Below are 22,222 nucleotides of genomic sequence, written 5' to 3' on the forward strand. Positions count from 1 at the left end.
ACTGCACTGCGTCGTTTTGACGGACAATTGTGCGGTCGTGCGATCCCGTACCCAAACAAAATTGATGTCCCTTTTTCCCACAGCTAGAGCTTTCTTCTGGTGGTATTTTATGATCTCTGCGGTTTTTATTTTTTGCGCTATAAACAAAAAAAGACTGAGCCCGGGTTCACACCTATGCGAATTAGATGCGGTTTTACAACGCATCCAATTCGCAGGACATTTTAAACTAGGTTAATTTGAATGAGGTTGGTTCACATTTGTGTGTTGCATTTGCACTGCGCATTGCACAAAAAAGTGTGCGTTTTTTGGGCATTGCGGTGCGAATTACAAGCCCCTTATCTCCTATGGGAACGCATCTGATTCGCAAATGCATTGCGTTCTGAACAAGGATTTTCTCCTTCTCCTCACTACACCTCCCTCTCCTCCCCCTCTCCCTGCTCACTGATCTGCAGCTAGAACGCAGAGAAGCCTTTGAAAAAATGATTTTTATCTTCCCAGTGAAACCTGAGCTTTAATTCGCACCGCACATGTGTGAACCCGGGCTGACAGTTTTGAAAAAAAACAAAACAAAACGGTATCTTTTACTTTCTGCTATAATACATATCTAGAAAAATATATAAAAAAACACATTTTTTCATCAATTTAGGCCAATATGTATTCTGCTACATATGATTGGTAAAAGAAATCACAATAAGCGTATATTGATTGGGTTGCTCAAAAGTTATAGCGTCTACAAAATGGGGGAAAGATTTAGGGAGTTTTTATTTTGTTTATTGTTTGTACTAATAATGGTGGCGATCTGTGTTTTTTTTTTTTTTTTTTTTTTTTGCGGGACTGCAACATTGCGGCAGACAAATCTGACCCTAAGGCTCCGTACACACTGGGCTTAAAAAAACGTCCGTTCTCTTGGGAGTAAAAAACGGTCATATAGAGCATTTTTTGTACAGAGTTTAGGAGAGTTTTACTTTTTTCTGCCAGTAAATGCCAATCAGAAACGCCAGTCAGAAGTTTTTGGTTTTTTTTCTTGCCTCTAAATGTTGAGCTCAAAATATGCATTGATACATAGAATAACATTGAGCTGCTTCTACAGGCAGAACACAAAACTCTTTTGTAGAAGCAACGTTTTTTAAGGCAGTGTGCATGGAGCCTAAATGACACTTTTTGGTGACCAGTGACACCAATACAGTAATCAGTGCTATAAAAATGCACTGATTACTATACAAATGGCACTGGCAGGGAAGAGGTTAATACTAGTAGTGATCAAAGGGTTAAGTGTTACCTAGGGAGGTGCTTTCTCAGGGGGGGATGGGCTCACTGGGAGTAGAGAGAGATTGCTGTTCCTGATCACTAGGAAAAGCTGATCTCTCTCTTTCCTCCTCTGTCAGAACGGGGATCTGCCTTGTTTACATAGAGAGCTCCTGCGGCGCGCTCCCACTGTATCTAATGCATGGACCGGCATACGGGTGTGACGGTTTACGCAGCCGGGCCGCCCTGCCGCAGTACATGTGCAGTGGGCGGTCTGGAATTGGTTCACGTTGTCATTATGGGGTATTGTCTGTAGAATTTTGATGAAAATAATGAATTGAATCCATTTTAGAATAAGGCTGAATCATAACAAAACGTGGAAAAAGTGCAGCGCTGTGAATACTTTCCGAATGCACTGTAAGAGGGGAAAAAAGGTATTTATAATGTTTTTTTTAATATCTATACACAAATGTTTTGCCTTTCATTTTTATTTCAAACTGAATGGGTTGTTTTACAAGGTAATTGTTTACAATCACTAAATAGATATAGTCACAGCATACACTTTCATTTTATTGAAGTAGCAATACCGACAATAGTTCTGTTTGACAATCGAATATAAGCTTACTTATAAAATCTCCTTTCATGTTATGAGTAGTGCCTGTCTTCTGGCCGTCTCTTTCCACAACTTCCTGGATTCCCTTCATGCTTTGCAGCTTCTCCTCTGCTCATTCCTTTGGTTTACTTTTGATTTCTAAGACCTACATACAGTATCTCACCAAGTGAGTACACCCCTCACTATTTTGTAAATATTTTATTCTATCTTTTCATGTGACAACACTGAAGAAATGACACTTTGCTACAATGTAAAGTAGTGAGTGTACAGCTTGTATAACAGTGTAAATTTGCTGTCCCCTCAAAATAACTCAACACACAGCCATTAATGTCTAAACCGCTGGCAACAAGTGAGTACACCCCTAAGTGAAAATATCCAAATTGGGCACAAAGTGTCAATATTTTGTGTGTCCACCATTATTTTCCAGCACTGTCTTAACCCTCTTGGGGCATGGAGGTCACCAGAGCTTCACAGGTTACCACTGGAGTCCACTTCCACTCCTCCATGATGACATCACAGAGCTCGTGGATGTTAGAGACCTTGCGCTCCTCCACCTTCTGTTTGAGGATGCCCCATAGATGATCAATAGGGTTTAGGTCTGGAGACATGCTTGGCCAGTCCATCACCTTTACCCTCAGCTTCTTTAGCAAGGCCGTGGTCATCTTGGAGGTGTGTTTGGGGTCGTTACGTTGAAATACTGCCCTGCGGCCCAGTCTCTGAAGGGAGGGGATCATGCTCTGCTTCAGTATGTCACAGTACATGTTGGCATTCATGGTTCCCTCAATGAACTGTAGCTCCCCAGTGCCGGCAGCACTCATGCAGCCCCAGACCATGACACTTCCACCACCATGCTTGACTGTAGGCAAGACACACTTGTCGTTGTACTCCTCACCTGGTTGCCGCCACACACGCTTGACACCATCTGAACCAAATAAGTTTATCTTGGTCTCATCAGACCACAGGACATGGTTCCAGTAATCCATGTCCTTAGTCTGCTTGTCTTCAGCAAACTGTTTGCGGGTTTGCTTGTGCATCATCTTTATAAGAGGCTTCCTTCTGGGATGACAGCCATGCAGACCAATTTGATGCAGTGTGCGGCGTATGGTCTGAGCACTGACAGGCTGACCCCCCACCCCTACAACCTCTGCCGCAATGCTGGCAGCACTCATATGACTATTTCCCAAAGACAACCTCTGGATATGACGCGGAGCACGTGCACTCAACTTCTTTGGTGGACCATGGCGAGGCCTGTTCTGAGTGGAATCTGTCCTGTTAAACCGCTGTATGGTCTCGACTATCGCGCTGCAGCTCAGTTTCAGGGTGTTGGCGATCTTCATATAGCCTAGGCCATCTTTATGTAGATCAACAATTCTTTTTTTCAGATCCTTAGAGAGTTCTTTGCCATGAGGTGCCATGTTGAACTTCCAATGACCAGTAAGAGAGTGAAAGCGATAACAACAAATTTAACACACCTGCTCCCCATTCACACCTGAGGGAAAATAGCTAATTGTGCCCAATTTGGACATTTTCACTTAGGGGTGTACTCACTTTTGTTGCCAGCGGTTTAGACATTAGTGGCTGTGTGTTGAGTTATTTTGAGGGGACAGCAAATTTACACTGTTATACAAGCTGTACACTCACTACTTTACATTGTAGAAAAGTGTCATTTCTTCAGTGTTGTCACATGAAAAGATAGAATAAAATGTGAGGGATGTGTTCACTTTTGTGAGATACTGTATCTCATGGTACCTTGCTGCATGAAAGCAGTGATTCCTGTACTGACTCCGCCTCCCGAACCTCCTTCTCGCAGCACCTTTTGTAGTTCATAGGGTAAGCACATGAAATGTGTGAGACGATGGTGCATGTTCACAGGGGATGGTAAATACGTGTTACTGCATTCAAGATTTTTCAGATTAAAAGGAGTAGGCAATAAATAAATGAAATATAATGTGGAAATGATTATATCATTTTAAATTTTGACCATAGATACACATTACTTGCTCTGTATAGCAGCTCACTTTGCAGTCAACAGAGAGGTTCAAGGCAGGTGATAATTAAGGTATGTGTGAGACATTCCTCTCTTCCTTTATATATATTATCAGTGCTCAGTAGGGTGAAATGAGAAGCGATTACATGATACGTGTGTGACAGTGCCAGGACAAGAAGTAGATATTTGCCAGCACACCATGGATCGACACAAAGTAGCATCCAAACGGATTATTTATTGCATGATCACAACAGAAGGAGAGTGCAACGTTTCAGAGTCACGCATGACCCCTTCGTCAGGCATGTGATGTAGTGCCAGGACAAGGTCTGTTGGCACCAAGCAAAAAGGCCAAAATGTGCCCTTTCTTCATGAGCTGTGAGCTACTTCAGCAGCGTCCAGCCATGGTTGTGAAATCCCCCCCCAGTCTTCCCTTCCAGTTATATCTTCCCAGTAAATGGATTATCAGCCCTCCTCACAGTGACATTCCTGTTTTTGCACAGTTTAGCAGTGTACTCTCAGTGATGGTATCCTTATTACGTCAAGCATGTCTTCCTGGCTTTCAGATGCTCCTGGTGTGAGGTTTCTTTGTAATTTACTTATGTTATTGTTTTACCTCTCCGCAGGAAGAGTTTGGCTACAATGCAGAGACTCAGAAGCTCCTGTGTAAAAACGGAGAGACCTTGCTGGGGGCCATTAACTTCTTTGTGTCCAGTATCAACACCCTCATCAACAAGACCATGGAAGACACCCTGATGACCGTCAAGCATTACGAGACAGCCAGGTACATTTTACAAATCCTGTTTAGCCATGTCATACAATAGAGCTGCACGAATAATCATTAAAGAAACTAGATCGCCATTCAACTCTTCTTACAATCTTACATTGCTTTTTCCTGATTCTATGTAACAAGTGCTGAGTGTTCTCTTCACCCATGCGATCCGATTCCTATTCGAATTCACAGTTTGCACTGTGATCTGCAAACCGATCTGGGGGTGTCATTAACTTTGTATTGACACCCGCGGTGGTTCGCAGAGGGCAGTGTGAACTGCCTGCAAGGGAGATGCGATTCGGAAACCGGCACTGGAATCGCACTGGTTCCCGCATCGCAATAGTGTGGGCCCTTGCAGTGCAGGGGCAGCAACACTGCAAGGTAGCATTTTTCCTTTCTCTAGGTTTATATGAAACTTCTAGCTTGATGATTTAGCATTCAGGATTATCTTGATAAATAAAGGTACAATAACCTCTTGCTACCAGACATCCTATTCGGAAAGCAACAGCTGGACACAAAACATATTAGAAGAAGGCAGTATACACAGCAAGAAGGAAAGTGTCAGGGTGCCGATTGTGCCAATGTGGACTCTATAGCTAAACTATAAAGAATAACCCAAGAAAGGCTGTATGTGTACCTGAAAAGTGTAGGCCAATGACCGGCTTTCCTTACGACAAAGCAGCGCAGGACACATAGAGCTGGGAACTGTGAAGAAGGAACCACTTTGGACCATACTGGTGAAAGTAAGACCTGCAAACTGCATCTTGATCGCATTGGAATGGATGGCAGTGAGGAGTTCAGATCGCCAAGGAATGAAGATGGTCCTATGGGAGAGCAAGAAATTCAGGATCTCCCGGGACGTGGAGTCTGAAGAGCCAGCTGGTGTTCACCACAGATTCCCTCACTGGGTTTTGGATTTAGTGGTGTGATGAACCTAGATTGCAATTTCCAGATTTACCCTGCTTTAGCACCACAGACCACAAGTCAGGTAGGCACCAGAAAGTAGGACTGGAGCAGGTCATAGTACTGCCGGTAACAGTGGAGTGGAATGGGTCAAAAGGTAACAGTCTGGAGGTCAGTGCTAGGGGAGGACACAATTGGGATACAAGCCATTAATAGAAGAATGCAGGTTTGATAGCAGGAAGGCTCACCAGAGGTATGGCAGCTAGCTTGTGAATGCTTTGCTTGGGCAATAAGCTAAAAGCTGTATTGTGTTTATATGAGCTGGCCAAAGGGAGAAGGACGCTTTGACAGAGAGGAGGTGGCTCTAAAGGGTGCAGCTATGACAGAAGGAAGACCCTGTCCATGTTGCAACCTATCAGAGCCACCTCTGTGACTAGTGCTGCTCTAATGGGATAGAGACCACTCTAATAGGTTGCGGCCATGCAGAGGGAAAAGGGCGTTGTGATTGCTGTGGCCATGGGCGCTGTCAGATCCTGGGATAGGATGGGAAAGAACCATTCCCAGCAAAACCTGGAAGTGCACGTGTCCACACATCATAGAAGCATAGGCAATGCTACGGTTGTGCTCATAAGTTTACATACCCTGGCAGAATTTATGATATCTTGGCCATTTTTTCAGAGAATATGAATGATAACACAAAAACTTTTCTTTCACTCATGGTTAGTGTTTGGCTGAAGCCATTTATTATCAATCAACTGTGTTTACTCTTTTTAAATCATAATGACAACAGAAACTACCCAAATGACCCTGATCAAAAGTTTACATACCCCAGTTCTTAATACCCTGTATTTCCCCCTTTAACATCAATGGCAGCTTAAAGTCTTTTGTGGTATTTGTGGATGAGGCTCTTTATCTTCTCAGATGGTAAAGCTGCCCATTCCTCTTGGCAAAAAAGCCTCCAGTTCCTGTAAATTCTTGGGCTATCTTGCATGAACTGCATGTTTGAGATCTCCCCAGAGTGGCTCAATAATATTGAGGTCAGGAGACTGAGATGGCCACTCCAGAACCTTCACTTTAAACAATGACAGGTTGACTATGTCCCATGAGCAGCTTCCTGGCTGATGAATGCAAATGTTTCTCCAGTATTTTTTTATAACATACTGCATTCATCTTGCCATCAATTTTGACCAAATTTCCTGTGCCTTTGTAGCTCACACATCCCCAAAACATCAGCGATCCACCTCCGTGTTTCACAGTAGGAATGGTGGACCTTTCATCATAGGCCTTGTTGACTCCTCTCTAAATGAAGCGTTTATGGCTGTCTCCTCACTCCAAATGATTTTGAGGCTTGTCTTTGTGCTGTTTGGCGTATTGTAAGCAGGATACTTTGTGGAATTTGCGTAGTAATGTCTTTCTTCTGGCAACTCAACCATGCAGCCCATCTTTCTTCCAGTGCCTCCTTATTGTGCATCTTGAAACAGCCACACCACATGTTTTCAGAGAGTCCTGTGTTTCACCTGAAGTTATTTGTGGGTTTTTCTTTGCATCCCGAACAATTTTCCTGGCAGTTGTGGCTGAAATTTTAGTTGGTCTACCTGACCGTGGTTTGGTTTCAACAGAACCCCTCATTTTCCACTTCTTGATTAGAGTTTGAACACTGCTGATTGGCCTTCTCAAATCATTGGATATCTTTTTATATCCCTTTCCTGTTTTATACAGTTCAACTACCTTTTCCCGCAGATCCTTTGACAATTCTTTTGCTTTCCCCATGACTCAGAATCCAGAAACATCAGTGCAGCACTGGATGAAAGATGCAAGGGTCTGTCAGGAGTACAGAAACTCATTGACCTTTTATACACACACACACACTAATTACAAACAAACAGATCGCAGGTGAGGATGGTTACCTTTAGTAGCCATTCAAACCCCTTTGGGTCAACTTGTGTGCATGTTATCAGGCCAAAGTCACCAGGGTATGTAAACTTTTGATCAGGATCATTTGGGTAGTTTCTGTTGCCATTATGAGTTAAAAAGAGTCAACACAGTTGACTGATAATAAATGGATGCAGCCAAACACTAACCATGAATGAAAGAAATGTTTTTGTGTTACCATTCATATTCTCTCAAAAATGGCCAAGAAATCATAAATTCTGCCAGGGTATGTAAACTTATGGGCACAACTGTATATCTAAATCCAGTAACAGAAATGGTAGATCTGCTAAAAACACACTTTCTGTCCAAGGGTGACAACGCTCATCCATCCTATCTTATCTATGAATGAGCAACGTTCTCACCATAGGACAAGGAAGTGTGTTAGGCCTACAGAACACATCTCCTCTTCTCCATAATATAGGGGGGAGGTTTTCTGTAGACACAAAGATGGTCTAACTGATTGTAAGCTCTAATGAGCAGGGCCCTCTGATTCCTCCTGTATTGAATGGGATTGTAGCTGTAATGTCTGCCCTCGTATTGTAAAGTGCTGCGCAAACTGCTGGCGCTATATAAATCCTGTATAATAATAATAGTGCAACACGGGAAGTTATCAGCTCACTGGTTTTCTGGCAGTTATAACAAGTATTTTTTACACTTATCAAACAGATATAACAAAACACTTTCCATGGTAAAATTTAACAGAGCAAAGGAAGCCAATAACATAAGGTTGTTGTTAAGGTTTTAAATACACTTTAGGTTAGAAGAGCTTCTGGTATTGGTAAATGTATTTCTGGCTTTTTTAAATGGATAACAGTTTTGTCATTTTACCACTAGATGGCAGGCTGGTTCCTAAATCCTCTTGTGTAGGTATCTGTTCCTTTAATAACGTACAGATTGCTATTGAACCCATAGTTCATAGTTATCCCCATTCTAGAGAGGCAGTTCTTATTTGAACTTTAAACTAGGGATGCACCGATTACAATTTCCTTTACAACAAGTAGCAATTACTTTTTTAATACTCGCCGATACCAATTACCGATACCTAGCGCAACTGTTTTGTTTACACTTTAGCTGTCAACAATGGTACAAAGCACTGAAAAGTTTACAAATTTAAAGCAATTCATTTTTTAAAAAGGTTGCGCTTTTTTCCAATGTGATACGTGTAAATATATGTTAAAGTTGTAAACATAAAAAATAAAGAACAAAGCAATCAAAAAAAAGTTTTAATTATTAATAGTTTAGAAAATAGAAGTGAACAAAAAACAAAAAAAAAAAAAAAAAGGAAAATAATTAAATGGAAAAGGAGAATAAGGAATTAAGGCTGATTAGAGTAAATGTAGGGTTAGTAAGGGGTTAAACAGAGGAACATTTAATAAAAAACAAATAAAAATTTTTTTTTTTTACTTGAGGGGCTGCTTTAAACTGACTTCATCTGCAGATGGAAGTTCATCCCTTTGATCTGTAGATAAATAAACAGAAAGATACAAAAAGAAACAATGTTTCTTTCCATCATTCTGTTTCAGTCTGAGCAATGTTATTGATAAACATTTGTTCTTTTTTTTTTTTCTTTTTTTTGACAGCTCCAATTGCTGGGAATGAGTCAGCAGGTTTGTTGAGGAAGTGGGGGCCCAGATCCTTAACCGTTTCGGCTCCCGAAGGTTTTACCCACTTCCTGACCAGGTCATTTTTTTGCGATACGGCACTGCGTTGCTTTAACTGACAATTGCGCGGTTGTGCGACGCTGTACCCAAATAAAATGTATGTCCTTTTTTTGCCCACAAATAGAGCTTTCTTTTGGTGGTATTTGATCACCTCTGCGGTTTATTATTTTTTTGCGTTATAAATGAAAAAAAAACGTAAATTTTGAATAAAAAACAATGTTTTTTACTTTCTGCTATAAAGCATTCCCAGTAAAAAAAAATATCAAAAATCTAATTTCTTCACCAATTTTTATTCTGTTACATATTTTTGGTAAAAAAAAATCCCGGTACGCGTAAATTGATTGGTTTGCGCAAACGTTATAGCGTCTACAAACTATGGGATAGATTTAGATCTATTTATTTTTTTATTGTTTTTACTAGTAATGCAATTTTTAGCAGGACTGCGACGGACAAATTGGACACTAATTCCCGGTACACACGATGAGATTAGTGGATGAATGATCGTCTGTTTTTTTTTTTGCATGCTAATTTCAGATCGAACCTGAAGAGTTTACTAAAGTCAAGAAAATCCTCATACGACCAAATTAAAATTTGAAAGGGATGTAATGTGTCGTAGTGTATTTGCATTGCATTTTCGAAGGACAGCTGCTGTACTGATTGAACGAAAAACGTACGACCTGGAAACGGACGAGGAAAATTTTCGTGCATGTCCGATCGGATAATGTTGGATGAACTGTCATGATCGGCTCTCGAAAGCTCTGTACTAACGATCCGCTTTATCGTACAATCGATTAGAAAGCGGTATTTTCCGTACAATTTTCTGTGTACGGGGCTTAAGTGACACTTTTTGGGGAACAGTGACACCAAAACTGTGATTAGTGCTAAAAAAAATTCACTGTCACAGTATTAATGACACTGACAGGGAAGGAATTAACACCAGGGGTGATCAAGGGGTTAAGTGTGTCCCTGGCAGGTGCTTACTAACTGTGTGGGGGACGGATACACTGGAGAAAGAGAGATCTGTGTTTTAGCTTAGCAAGATCTCTCTTTTGCTCCCTGACAGATCAGCGGTTTGCCTTGTTTTCATAGGCACACTGCTACTCCATCTCGCCACTGAACGGTCGGCGGGTTGTGGCGGCCGCCGGACCTTCTGATTGGCTCCCGCTGTGTCCAATCACAGCAGGAGTGGGGCTCCTGCGGCGCGTGCATGCCCCCTACACTGCGTGCACAAAATCACGTACAGGTACGTGATTTTGTGCAGCTGGGCCGCCCTGCCGCAGTATATATACGGTGGGCGGTCCGGAAGCGGTTAACAACCAATAATTGCCATTTTTTTGGCAGGGGATCCTACTGATAGTTGAAAGAACCGAGCCTGAAAGTATTGGTTTATAGGTATTGGAGCATTTGCACGAGTACTGATACTAGTGCAAATGTTTAGTATCCGGTATCAGTGCAACCCTACTTTAAGCTCTACATTTTTATTTCAAAATTGGTCTGTTATAAGTTGGACATCTCTATCTAGGATTCTTGCACACAGGAATTTGAGCCCATGCAATGTAAATTCCAGCATATTTCCCCCACCCAGAAAGCCCAGGTGCTGCGTGGAGCCACCTATAGACTTGAATTGCTGTGGAGCATACACTGGTGCTTCCATAAACATGAGTACAGTGTTTGGACGCATGCAAGAAAAGAAAATAGAAAATGACTTGTCTTCCATTTGTAACTTTTCTTTCAGTCCATTACTGGGACACAGATGGTTATGATGACCATAATTTCATAAACACAAAAGTTTTGAGGGTAACACCGTAATATCTTCTAAGAATGCAAGGTATTCACATTATTCGATGCCATATACCAAAAGTAAGAGAATTAGAGGTTCTCCACCTGTAGAGAATGCTTCGGACGCATTGACCTCTACGATTAAGCCCCAAAGAGGGCGAAATGCGCCTAAGGAGTTCTCTACAGTTGGAAAACAGGAGCTGAAGCCATCTTTTACCCATCTCATTCATGTTTATGCAACTGGACGTCGGTGTCTGTGTGCTGATGGTCACCATTTTGTTGAAGTAAGAGGTAAATAGGTAAATTGGGCATCTGGCGCTCCAAGAGGTAATGCCCTTAAATTAGGATAATGTACATTTGGTTGGACAGTCATAAAGGTGAAACAAAGTTGAACCAAGGAAAAAGGGGGTGGTTTAAAAAGAGGTAGCCACCCTCAGTGTCCAGCAACTCTGTAAAACAGGTAAAAGAAAGGAGGGGAGGGGAGGTGCCACTTTTAAGTGTAGTATTCAAATGGAAACATTTATTGCACAAGATTAGGAACACTTATGCCGTGTACACACGAGCGGAATGTCCAACAGAAAAAGTCAGACAGGAGCTTTTCATCGTTTATTCCGATCGTGTGTATGCCTCATCGGACTTTTGACATCGAAAAATTCTGACGGACCTAGAAATAGAACATGTTCTACATTTTTTCGACTGAACCAATTCCTATCGGGAAAACCGCTCGTCTGTATGCTGTTCCGACGTACCAAAAACGACGCATGCTCTGAAGCAAGTACAAGACGGAAGCTATTGGCTACTGGCTATTGAACTTCCGTTTTCTAGTCCCGTTGTACGTCACTGCGTTTTGGACCGTCGGAATTTGGTGTGACCGTGTGTATGCAAGACAACTTGAGCGGAATTTTGTCTGAACTTCGTCGGAAAAAACCTTCAGAGTTTATTCCGACGGGAAAACCGGTCGTGTGTACAGGGCATTACAAGATATGAGCGGAAGTCATGCTCATCATAAATATGCAGTCCTGGCAGTTCTACTGCGTCCCACAGGCTCCACACACGATCCGGATTGCTGGGAAAGAGTCTGGTTGATGTTGCGCTGAATGGCCATGCTTCAGAGGAACCAGGAAGTGGTCAGCTCCACGTTGACCAGCTTGAACCGCGGAAGCGGAAATTACGTCACCAGCACGGGGTGGAAGGAAGGGATCAGGACCGTCTGTGTGTATGATTTTGTGGACCATTTTGTTGAAGTCCACTAGACCCTGACAAGCCGATCCTATCTTGCACCAGTCTATTCACATGCTGATCTGACTGGCAGAGGCTTGTGGGGCATTTGAGCGGTATCGTTTTCATCATATTGGGCTACATACGTGCTCCATAGAAACCATTGTTTCCATACACTGCACTGATGATGGCCAAAACGCCTGAAAAAGCAATATGCAGCTTGGAATAATTGGCTCTATAATATTAGACTACAGTCCCTGACAAAAGTCTTGTCGCTTCTCTATTTTGTAGAAACTCCTGCTATTAACCTGACTTTTAATTAATCAATTGGTGTTAGAAATAGCTCATATGAAAAGCTAAGGCCCTCCCAAATGATGTTTAATGCACTGAAATAAATTAGTTTCACTGAAAAAAGATTTATCATTTAATCAAGACAGACAGGTCAAATTTTGGCAAGACAAAAGTTTTGTCGCCTATACAGAAATTGAACAACTTTACTGAAAATCCAAAAATATGTCAGCAAATTAAGTAGTGGTGCTGTGAGATCCAAATTTAATATCTTGTATGACTTCCATGAGCTTGAAGGACAGCATCCATGCGGTTTGGCAAGGATTCATACAATTTATTGATGAAGTAATCAGGAAAAGCAAAGAAAACAGTCTTGCATGCCTCCCAGAGTTCATCAATATTCTTTGGTTTCGTCTTCCATGCTTCATCTTTCATCCTACACCACATATGCTCAATGATGTTCATGTCTGGTGACTGGGCTGGCCAATCCTGGAGCATCTTGATCTTCTTTGCCTTAAGGAACTTTGATGTGGAGATGGAAGTATGCGATGGAGCACCATCCTGCTGCAAAATTTGGCCTTTTTTATGGTTGGGAATATGAGGTAGCTAAGATTTCCTGGTATTTTAGACTATTGATGTTGCCTTCCACCCTGCAGATCCCTCGCACACCCCCATACAGAGCATGATTTTGCCTCCACCAAACTTCACTGTTTTCTGGGTAAATCTCGGCTCCATGCGGGTTCCAGTAGGTCTCCTGCAATATTTGCGGCGACTGTGGTGTAATTCAACAGAAGATTCATCTGAAAAATCCACCTTCTGCCACTTTTCCAGAGTCCATCCTTTTAGCAGGCTGTGGCCCTTGGCAAATGCCACACGGGTTTTTCAATTGTCTTTTGTTTAATGCTGGCTTATGGGCACTGATTCGACCATGGAGGCCATTTCGAGACAGAATCTGACAAACTGCTCTGGTTGACACAGGGACTTCAGGTGACCAGGTCTTGTGGAGCTCTGCTGCAGTGGAAAATGGGCTGGTCTTGGATTTTCGAGCCAACAAACGGTCCTCTCGAGCAGTTGTCTTGCGGGGTCGGCCTGACCTGGCCTTGTCCAAAACGTCTCCAGTCTCTTCAAATCTTTTTTTTATCCTCTGAACTTGACGCTGAGACACATTGAAGGTGTCTGCCATATGAGCAGTGGATCTGGTCTTCAGCCTCTTGATAATCAACACTTTAGTCTCCGATTGAATCTTAGGCATTTTTGCAGAGGTCTAGTTGCAGTTGAGAAGGTCTAGTGTACTGGTGTTCTTTTTATACACACCTGAGACCTAATTGATCCATTATTAGCCACAGGTGAAGCTCATATAACAAGGCGACAACACTTATGTCTTGGCAAAAATTGACTCAATGGGCTTTACCAAGCTGTGAATATTAGAATACTTTTTGTCAGTTTCGTTTTGCACTGAAACATTATTACAAAAGCTGTTGGGATTAAAATTACCCATTTCTTGTAACAAAATCTTGATTAGAAATATATTTTAGCGGCACTTCAGGTCAATTTGTACACAAGCGACAAGACTTTTGTCAGGGACTGTATATGTGCACCATTCACCAGCGGTTCTGGGTGTGCATTTGGCTGTTTAAATCATAAATTAATGAAATCCATTTCTCTATCCAGTCTCTTGAAATGAAGAATCCTATTTTTGGGATATGGGATGGAATGAGATATGTGAATACCTTTTGGTTTTGGCTACTGTGCTACCCTTAAAACATTCATACAAAAGTGTAACAGATGGTCACACCATAATTATTTGTGCGCCAACAATAGAGAGCAGTATTGGACTGGAAGAAAAGTTACACCTGGGCTGCATCTGTCTGGGACAGTTTGCATCTGCAATCACCCTTTCAGCTGTGTGCAGTAAAAAATGAGTGTCCCAAATGTACTTCCAAATTACTTCTAGGCGAACTCTGTGGTTTCTAATGATGACTTGTATGAACACTACAGAACCTTCACAATAGTTTCACCATATACATTTTCTGTAATTCTGTGTCTCATAGACTTGAATTTGATGCTTATCGAGCTGACTTGGAGGAGCTGAGTCTGGGTCCTCGGGATGCAGCCACCTTGTGCCGCATTGAGATCGCCCAACAAAACTTCCAGATACATCGTAACAAATATGAGAAGCTGCGAGGAGATGTAACCATAAAACTGCGCTTCCTGCAGGAAAATAAGGTAATGGGAAAAACTCATCACTTTAGAAATGGCTAATTTACGCCAAATTGTACAGCCTCCCTACCAGTCACAACTAACTTCACTACTGACTTCACCATGACTGCCAGTAGCTCTGCTAAACTCTTCATGACCTCCAGTCGCTCCACTGACCTCCCCATGACAGCCAGTCACTCTACTGACCTCCCCATGACAGCCAGTCACTCTACTGACCTCACTATGACTGGCAGTCACTCTACTGACCTCACTATGACTGGCAGTCACTCTACTGACCTCACTATGACTGGCAGTCACTCTACTGACCTCACTTTACCATTACCTTAAAATTACAAAATCGCTCTGTTGACCTCAACATGGCTGCCAGTCACACTACCGACCTCACCATCACCGCCAGATGCTCTGTTGGTCTCATTATGACCGTAATTGAATGTACGGACTTCACCATGACATAACTCAGTGCTAGACTCGCCAAGACTACTAGTCATTCTGACAGCCAGTTGTCCTGCTGACTTCACCATGACTGCCAGTCATACTGCTAACTTCACTGTGACTGCTCTGCTAAACACTTCATGACTTCCAGTCACTCTACTGACCTTATTATGACTGGCATTCACTCTACTGGCCTCACAATGTCTGTTAGTCATTCTACAGACCTCACCAATACCTTAAAATTACAAAATTCCTCTGTTGACCTCAAAATGACTGGCAGTCATACTGCTGACCTCGCCATGACCATCAGTCACCCTGTTGACCTCAACTTGACCGCCAGTTGCTCTGTTGGTTTCATCATGACCGTAATTGACTGTACAGACTTCACCATGACATCACTTAGTACCAGACTTGCCAGGGCTGCTAGTCATTCTGACAGCCAGTTATCTTGCTGACTTCACAATGACTGCTAATCACACTGCTGATCTCCCCATGATAACTAGTCACTCTGATGACATCACCACGACAACTAGTCACTCTGGAAAACTCACCATGATCCCCAGTTGCCCCACTAACCTCACCATGACCACCATTGACTGTGTTGACATTAAAGTGTCTTGACAAGACCACCAGCCACCTTACAATGAAAATCAATCATTCAACATAATTCATCATAAGTATCACTTGCTCTACTGGTCTGTCCATTGCCATCAGATTTTGGTCCAATGTCACAATCGTAGCTGATAACTATGCTAACCTCACCACGTCCCTTCTCCCACCCCATCATAACCCACATTCCCTCTGCCGACTTCACCATGATCAACAGTAAATATATTGACCTCATAATACAGATATAAAAGATTTGATTGACGCAGCTCATTCTCTTTGAACAGGTGAAGGTCATGCACAAACAGCTGCTTCTCTTCCATAACGCCATCTCCTCCTATTTTGCTGGGAATCAACAACAACTGGAAGCTTCACTGCAGCAGTTTAATATCAAGCTTAGCAGTGCGGCCAGTGACAAACCCTCGTGGCTGGAGGAGCAGTGACTCCCTCCCCCCGTCTGTACATTTGTGATTGCGTGTGTTATATATATGTCATTGTTGGTGTGCATGAAGGATAGGAGTACTGTGTGGGAATGCAAGTGTTGATGTATGAGTAGAGTAGTGTTCAGGTTCCGAAGAGTGTGTGATCCATGTGTTGCTGAGTCTGACAGTTGGCGTTTCACAGCTCGCAGTGCAGATCACAAGAATTTATATTTACTTTTTAATCAAGTTGTCCATTAAAACCAATTTCTGCTGCTTTGAGTGATCTGGGCCAGTGTTAGTCAATGACCCTGAGCCGAATTCTATTGTTTTTGTGGATCATGATGTGTACCTTTCACACACAAAATTGTACCTGTTTAACTAGAAGAGAACCCTTCCTGATAAATATTATCTGTGCCTACAATTCTAAAGGTCTCATCTGCTCCAGTCCACTCCTCAATTCCCATCCACTTTTTGTCATATTTGTCAATCCGCTCTGCACTCTTCCATACAAAACATTTGCTGTCCATTCCCAGATTTGAAGATTTCCTCCACTATCCTGCATTGCACTAATGGCCTCATCCAGTACTCGCTCTGCTCTTCCAAAGATCCTTCTACTTCCCTTCTCAGGAGGTCCTTTTTCACTGCGGGCTTCATTTTCCCAAAGCCTCATCTGCTCTTCACTTAACTTTATTATTGACTTTACAGTCCTCTGTACTATAGATCACATCTACTTTCCACTTCATTCTACTCTCTACATCTCATGCTGTCTTCCACACATCACATCTATTCTACACTTTATTACACTCCAAACATCATTTGCTCTCTACATCTTATCCTCTCTACCGTACATCTTATCAAAGTGACATTTTACTGTTACACATCCCATCTATACTCTGCCCCTTCATATATCTCATGCTCTCTGCCCTCTGCACTTTCTTACATCTTATCCACTCTACACTCTGCTTTTCCAGTCATCTCATTGACTATACACTCTGCTCTTCCATTCATCTCTTCCAAGGTACACTTCTCTCTTCCATACATCTCATGCTGTCTACTTTCTGCTCCTTCATACATCTCATTCTATTCTACACTCTGTTTGTCAATACATCTCATTCACAATACACTCTTCTCTTCCATACATCTCTTCCACTATATACTTCCCCCTTCCATACATCTTATACTGTCTGCTTTTTTTATACATCCCATTCCACTCCACACTTCGCTTTTCCACACATCTCATCCACTCTACACTCCACCTTCACACAGCTCATGCTCTGCTATTTCATACGTCTCTTCTACTATGCACTCTGCTCTTTCAAAACCTCTCATTCTCTCTCCCCTGTGCTCTTTCATACATCTCATCCAATCTACACTCTTCGCTTTCATAGATCTTATCGAGTCTATTCTCTGTTGTGATGTCTAATTCACTCTACACTTCATTCCTCTAAAATCTCATCCACACTACACTCCTTTCTTCTAAAATCTCTTATACTCTACGTTCCATTCTTCTAAAATCTCATCTACTCTACGCTCCTTTCTTCTAAAATCTCTTCTACTCTACACTCTGTTCTTTTAAAACCTCATCCACGCTACACTCAGTTCTTTTAAAACCTCATCCACTCTACACTCGGTTCTTCTAAAATCTCATCCACTCTACACTCGGTTCTTCTAAAATCTCATTCACTCTACACTCGGTTCTTCTAAAATCTCATCCATTCTACACTCCTTTTTTTCTAAAACCTCATTTACTCTACGCTTTGTTCTAATAAAATCCTATCCACACTACACTCCGTTCTTTTAAAACCTCATCCACTCTACACTCGGTTCTTCTAAAACCTCATCCACTTCACACTCGGTTCTTTTAAAATCTCATCTAATCTACGCTCCTTTCTTCTAAAATCTCTTCTACTCTACACTCTATTCTTTTAAAACCTAATCCACGCTTCACTCGGTTCTTTTAAAACCTCATCCACTTTACACTCGGTTTTTCTAAAACCTCATCCACTCTACACTTGGTTCTTCTAAAATCTCACTCACTCTACACTCGGTTCTTCTAAAATCTCATTCACTCTACACTCGGTTCTTCTAAAATCTCATCCATTCTACACTCCTTTTTTCTAAAACCTCATTTACGCTACGCTTTGTTCTAATAAAATCCCATCCACACTACACTCCGTTCTTCTAAAACCTCATCCACTTTACACTCGGTTCTTCTAAAATCTCATCCACTCTACACTCCTTTCTTCTAAAATCTCTTCTACTCTACACTCTATTCTTCTAAAACCTCATCCACTCTACACTCCGTTCTTTTTAAACCTCATCCACTCTACACTCCGTTCTTTTAAAACCTCATCCACTCTACACATTCCGTTCTTCTAAAATCTCATCCACTCAGCACTCTGTTCTTCTAAAATCTCATTCACTCTACACTCCTTTCTTCTAAAACCTCATGTACTCTATGCTTTGTTCTACTAAAATCCCATCCGCACTACACTCCGTTCTTTTAAAACCTCATCCACTCTACACTCGGTTCTTCTCAAATCTCATCCATGCTACACTCCTTTCTTCTAAAAGCTCATCTACTCTACACTCCATTCTTCTTTAATCTTATCCCTCAAACACTACTCTTCCATATGTCTCATAAACTCTACACTCCCCTTTTCCACATGTCATATCCTCTCTACACTACAATGTTCCATAGATTTTATCCCCTCTACACTTCGCTCTTCCACTTTACTCACCACGCATCTCATCTTTACACTCTCCTCTTCCACACATCACTCAATCCCCCCCCCCCCCCAACTCAGCACTACTTTAGCTCAGGTCATAAAACTTTAACAATATTTCCCTATGTCCCCAAGGAAAAGCCTAGTTGGGTCAGGAGATCTGGAGCTAAACCACAAACTCTTGTGAACTAAATTCATAGTAGATAACTGTTGGAAGGCGTGACGACATGACTGTGAAAACTTGTGTTTTTCGTTATATCATCTTTCCAGCTTATATTATTGATATTAGGTTATTATTTTTATTTGCCTGATGGGTATAGTTGTGATTTCATCTGTGTTCCCCTGGTAGACCTTCCTCACACTTTCCTTTCATGGATTATTTTAAATGCAGAGATTACAGCTAGACCCTTTACCCCCCACAGCTATGCTTCTAATTGTATCATATAATGAATGATATATTATCATGGGACGTGAGTAGTAAGCCATTGGAAACTCCACTGCTGGTGGGAAATCGCAAAAAGGGGGTGCTCATGATGGCTCCCTAGCAGTGTCGATGTTGGCGATGGTTTCCATGAGAGACCTGTGTATCTGAGGGTGGATTATGTTACCGGCATGTGTGCCAGTGACATGGTAGAAGCCACTGTGTGAGGTCTAGTCAACGTTCAGGCATAGGGTATAATCAACGTTCTCTGCAAAGGTATAATATAGACCTAAGTTTGGTGAGTGTGACCGCATAAGACATTTCAGCCTGATTTGGTATAGAGATTTGTCCTGTAGTCATATGTGTCTATACCCAGTGTAAATGTGTATAGTGTTTATCCTGGGAGAGTGGCTCTCTAATCCGGTTCCAAGTTTGCGTGTGTATGCCACTGGTGCTATGCTGTGCACACATGGGCCAATCCTGCCGCATGAGTTACCAAGACCCAACTGCTGGTCTTCTGCCTGAGCAGCTAAATGTCTTACAGTATCATTAATGGCTGCAGCTTAAGGATGACCACACATCTAGTCCAAATCCTGGTCAATCAAGAGAGGCCATCTGCCAGCTGTTTTATTGTTGTTTGTTTTTTTGCACCTTGGCTAATGATCTTGTCTGTTGGATCACTCACAATCATTGCAACCATTTTAAGGCAGAATGAGAGGTTGCATTGGACCTGTGATGTGAAATCTGTATAATAATACATTGTGTATGTCCAGCATAGCACTCTGCCCTGATGTGTGTGTGTGTGTGTGTGTGTGTGTGTGTGCGTGCGTGCGTGCGTGCGTGCGAGTATATGTGTGTTAGCATCCTGTGTGAGTAACACTCCGTCCCAGGCTATAATGGTACAATACTCAAGAACTACAGATGCTTCCCAGTTCACAACATTTGCAATATTTACATGGGGTAACGTGCACATTGCTGACTCGTAATATTACTAACTAGCTCTGCCCTGTGTATGTGAGATTGGGACGCGTGCTCTATCACCTGCCTTGTGTATGTGAGATTGGGACGTGTGCTCTATCACCTGCCCTGTAGTATGCGTAGAGCTGTACGGTTGTTATTTATGAAGAGTGGTTAACCCCCCTGTATGTATTGATAGTATGGTCCAGATTTCATAGCGGAATGCCGGTTTGGATTTAAGTGCATTTGGCCTGAGAGGTCGTCTCATTTTCAGGAGCAAAAGGTTATGGGAACATTTCTGTAAATCTGAATTAAACTAATGAAGACACTAGCAATGTGTGGTCTGTTATTATCACTTCCAGAACACAATTTAGATACCTCAGACAGTTATGGCTTCTGTCTAGGTATAAGTATATGTGTGTTAACATCCTGCGTGAGTAACACTCCGTCCCAGGCTATAATGGTACAATACTCAAGAACTACAGATGCTTTCCAGTTCACGACATATGCAATATTTACATGGGGTAACGTGCACATTGCTAACTTGTAATATTACTAACTAGCTCTTCCCTTTATTGTCTGTCCTCTGTGTTTCTTCTGTCCCCAGTCTCCTTCTCTGGCCTGTATCTTATTTTCTTTACACGTTTCCTCTTCTCTGCCCTGAGCCATTCATCTCTGTACTGTGTCACCTCTGCTGCCTATGTCTCGGTCATCTTATTTTCATTTTTATATCATCTCTATACTCTTTCTATCTCTTTCACCTCCTCTGCCACAAGCTCAGATGTTTCTAATAAATGATAATGTTGATCCAGTAGGATACAAAGGTCCCTTTCACACCAGTGGACCATTTTTCTGGCGGAACAGATCGGACCACCCATTGTTCTTTAAGGAGCAGTGGATGTCAGCAGACATGTGTCCGCTGACACCTGCCAGCATCCAATTCCGGGATTCGTCCCCCATCCATCCGGTGAATCGGATCAGATGATGAATGGAAATGGACAGGTGGTCCACCCCATAGAGAACAGCAGGCGGTATCTGAGTCCGCATAGCGGAGCGGACATGGACCTGTCATCCGCCTGTTCAGCAAGGATCAGCAGGGAGATCCCCTGCTAAGCAGGCAGATCTGCTTGACGGCTTCTGCTCCATCTAAAAGGGGCCCATGAAATTATAAACCAGTGGTATTTCAGTATTAAGACTAGGACCCAGCAGATTTTTCCAAACCTTCCATGCCCTGACAAAAAAGGGTTATAAGCACGTGGAAAAACAAAACATGTATTGAAATTGTGGAAGGCTCTGGATGGGTGTCAATGTGGAGAGATGAAGGTTCTGGAGGGAGTTAGGGGACTCTGCAACAGCTTTGGTTGCCCTGTCAGTGGTAGGGTTTCTCAAGAGAGCTGGGAACTGTTGGGGAATTTGTAGAGGCAAGACTGGAGGGGGCAGTGGGGCTCTGTACACTGTGGGAAGCACTATTGGGACAGGAGGCTGTGCAGGGAATGGGGAGCACTGTAGGAGATTTGCAGGGTCTGAGGGGACCTGGGGGCTCTGTGAGAGGTTGAAGGGTAGTGCAGCACACTGTAGGCGGTTGGGTGGCATGTTGAGAGTTGGGAGCCTTGTGAGAGAATACGGGATCTGCAGCTAGTAATTTACTGTTGCAGCATGACTGTGCCCCTGTGTGCAAAGCCAGCTTCATAAGGATATGGTGTGACCAGTTTCATGTTGAGGTCTGCATGGAGCCCTGACCTCAATCTACTAACCCCTTTGGGATAAATTGGAACAAGTGCGTCCTGGTCTTCTAATCTAGCATCAGTACCTGACCTCACAAATGCTCTTTTGGCTGAATTGGCACAAATCCTAATCAACACCCTCCAAACTCTTAGGGAAAACCTTTGCAGCAGAGCGGAGGATGTCATAGCAGCAAAGGAGGGAGGAGTAACTTAATAATCTCCATAGTTTTGAATGGGATTTCCAAAAAGCTCATCATATAGGTGTGATGGTCAGATGTTCACCAATGTTTGATCATACATTGTGCACTATGCTGCCAGT

General features: G+C 42.5%; 1 protein-coding gene across 1 annotated transcript in view; it reads left to right on the top strand.

Moving 5' to 3' along the window:
• Positions 1 to 20,510, top strand: part of ARFIP2 (ARF interacting protein 2) — a gene marked incomplete in the record, with an annotated part of 101,506 nt that extends 80,996 nt beyond the window's left edge. Inside the window, 3 exon segments of the mRNA XM_073612705.1 lie at positions 4,469 to 4,626; positions 14,447 to 14,621; positions 15,941 to 20,510. Coding sequence (XP_073468806.1) covers positions 4,469 to 4,626; positions 14,447 to 14,621; positions 15,941 to 16,096 — 489 coding nt within the window.
• Positions 20,511 to 22,222: the final 1,712 nt, after the last annotated feature.

Source organism: Aquarana catesbeiana, linkage group LG02 (assembly GCF_042186555.1).
Source record: "Aquarana catesbeiana isolate 2022-GZ linkage group LG02, ASM4218655v1, whole genome shotgun sequence".
Lineage (NCBI taxonomy): Eukaryota > Metazoa > Chordata > Amphibia > Anura > Ranidae > Aquarana > Aquarana catesbeiana.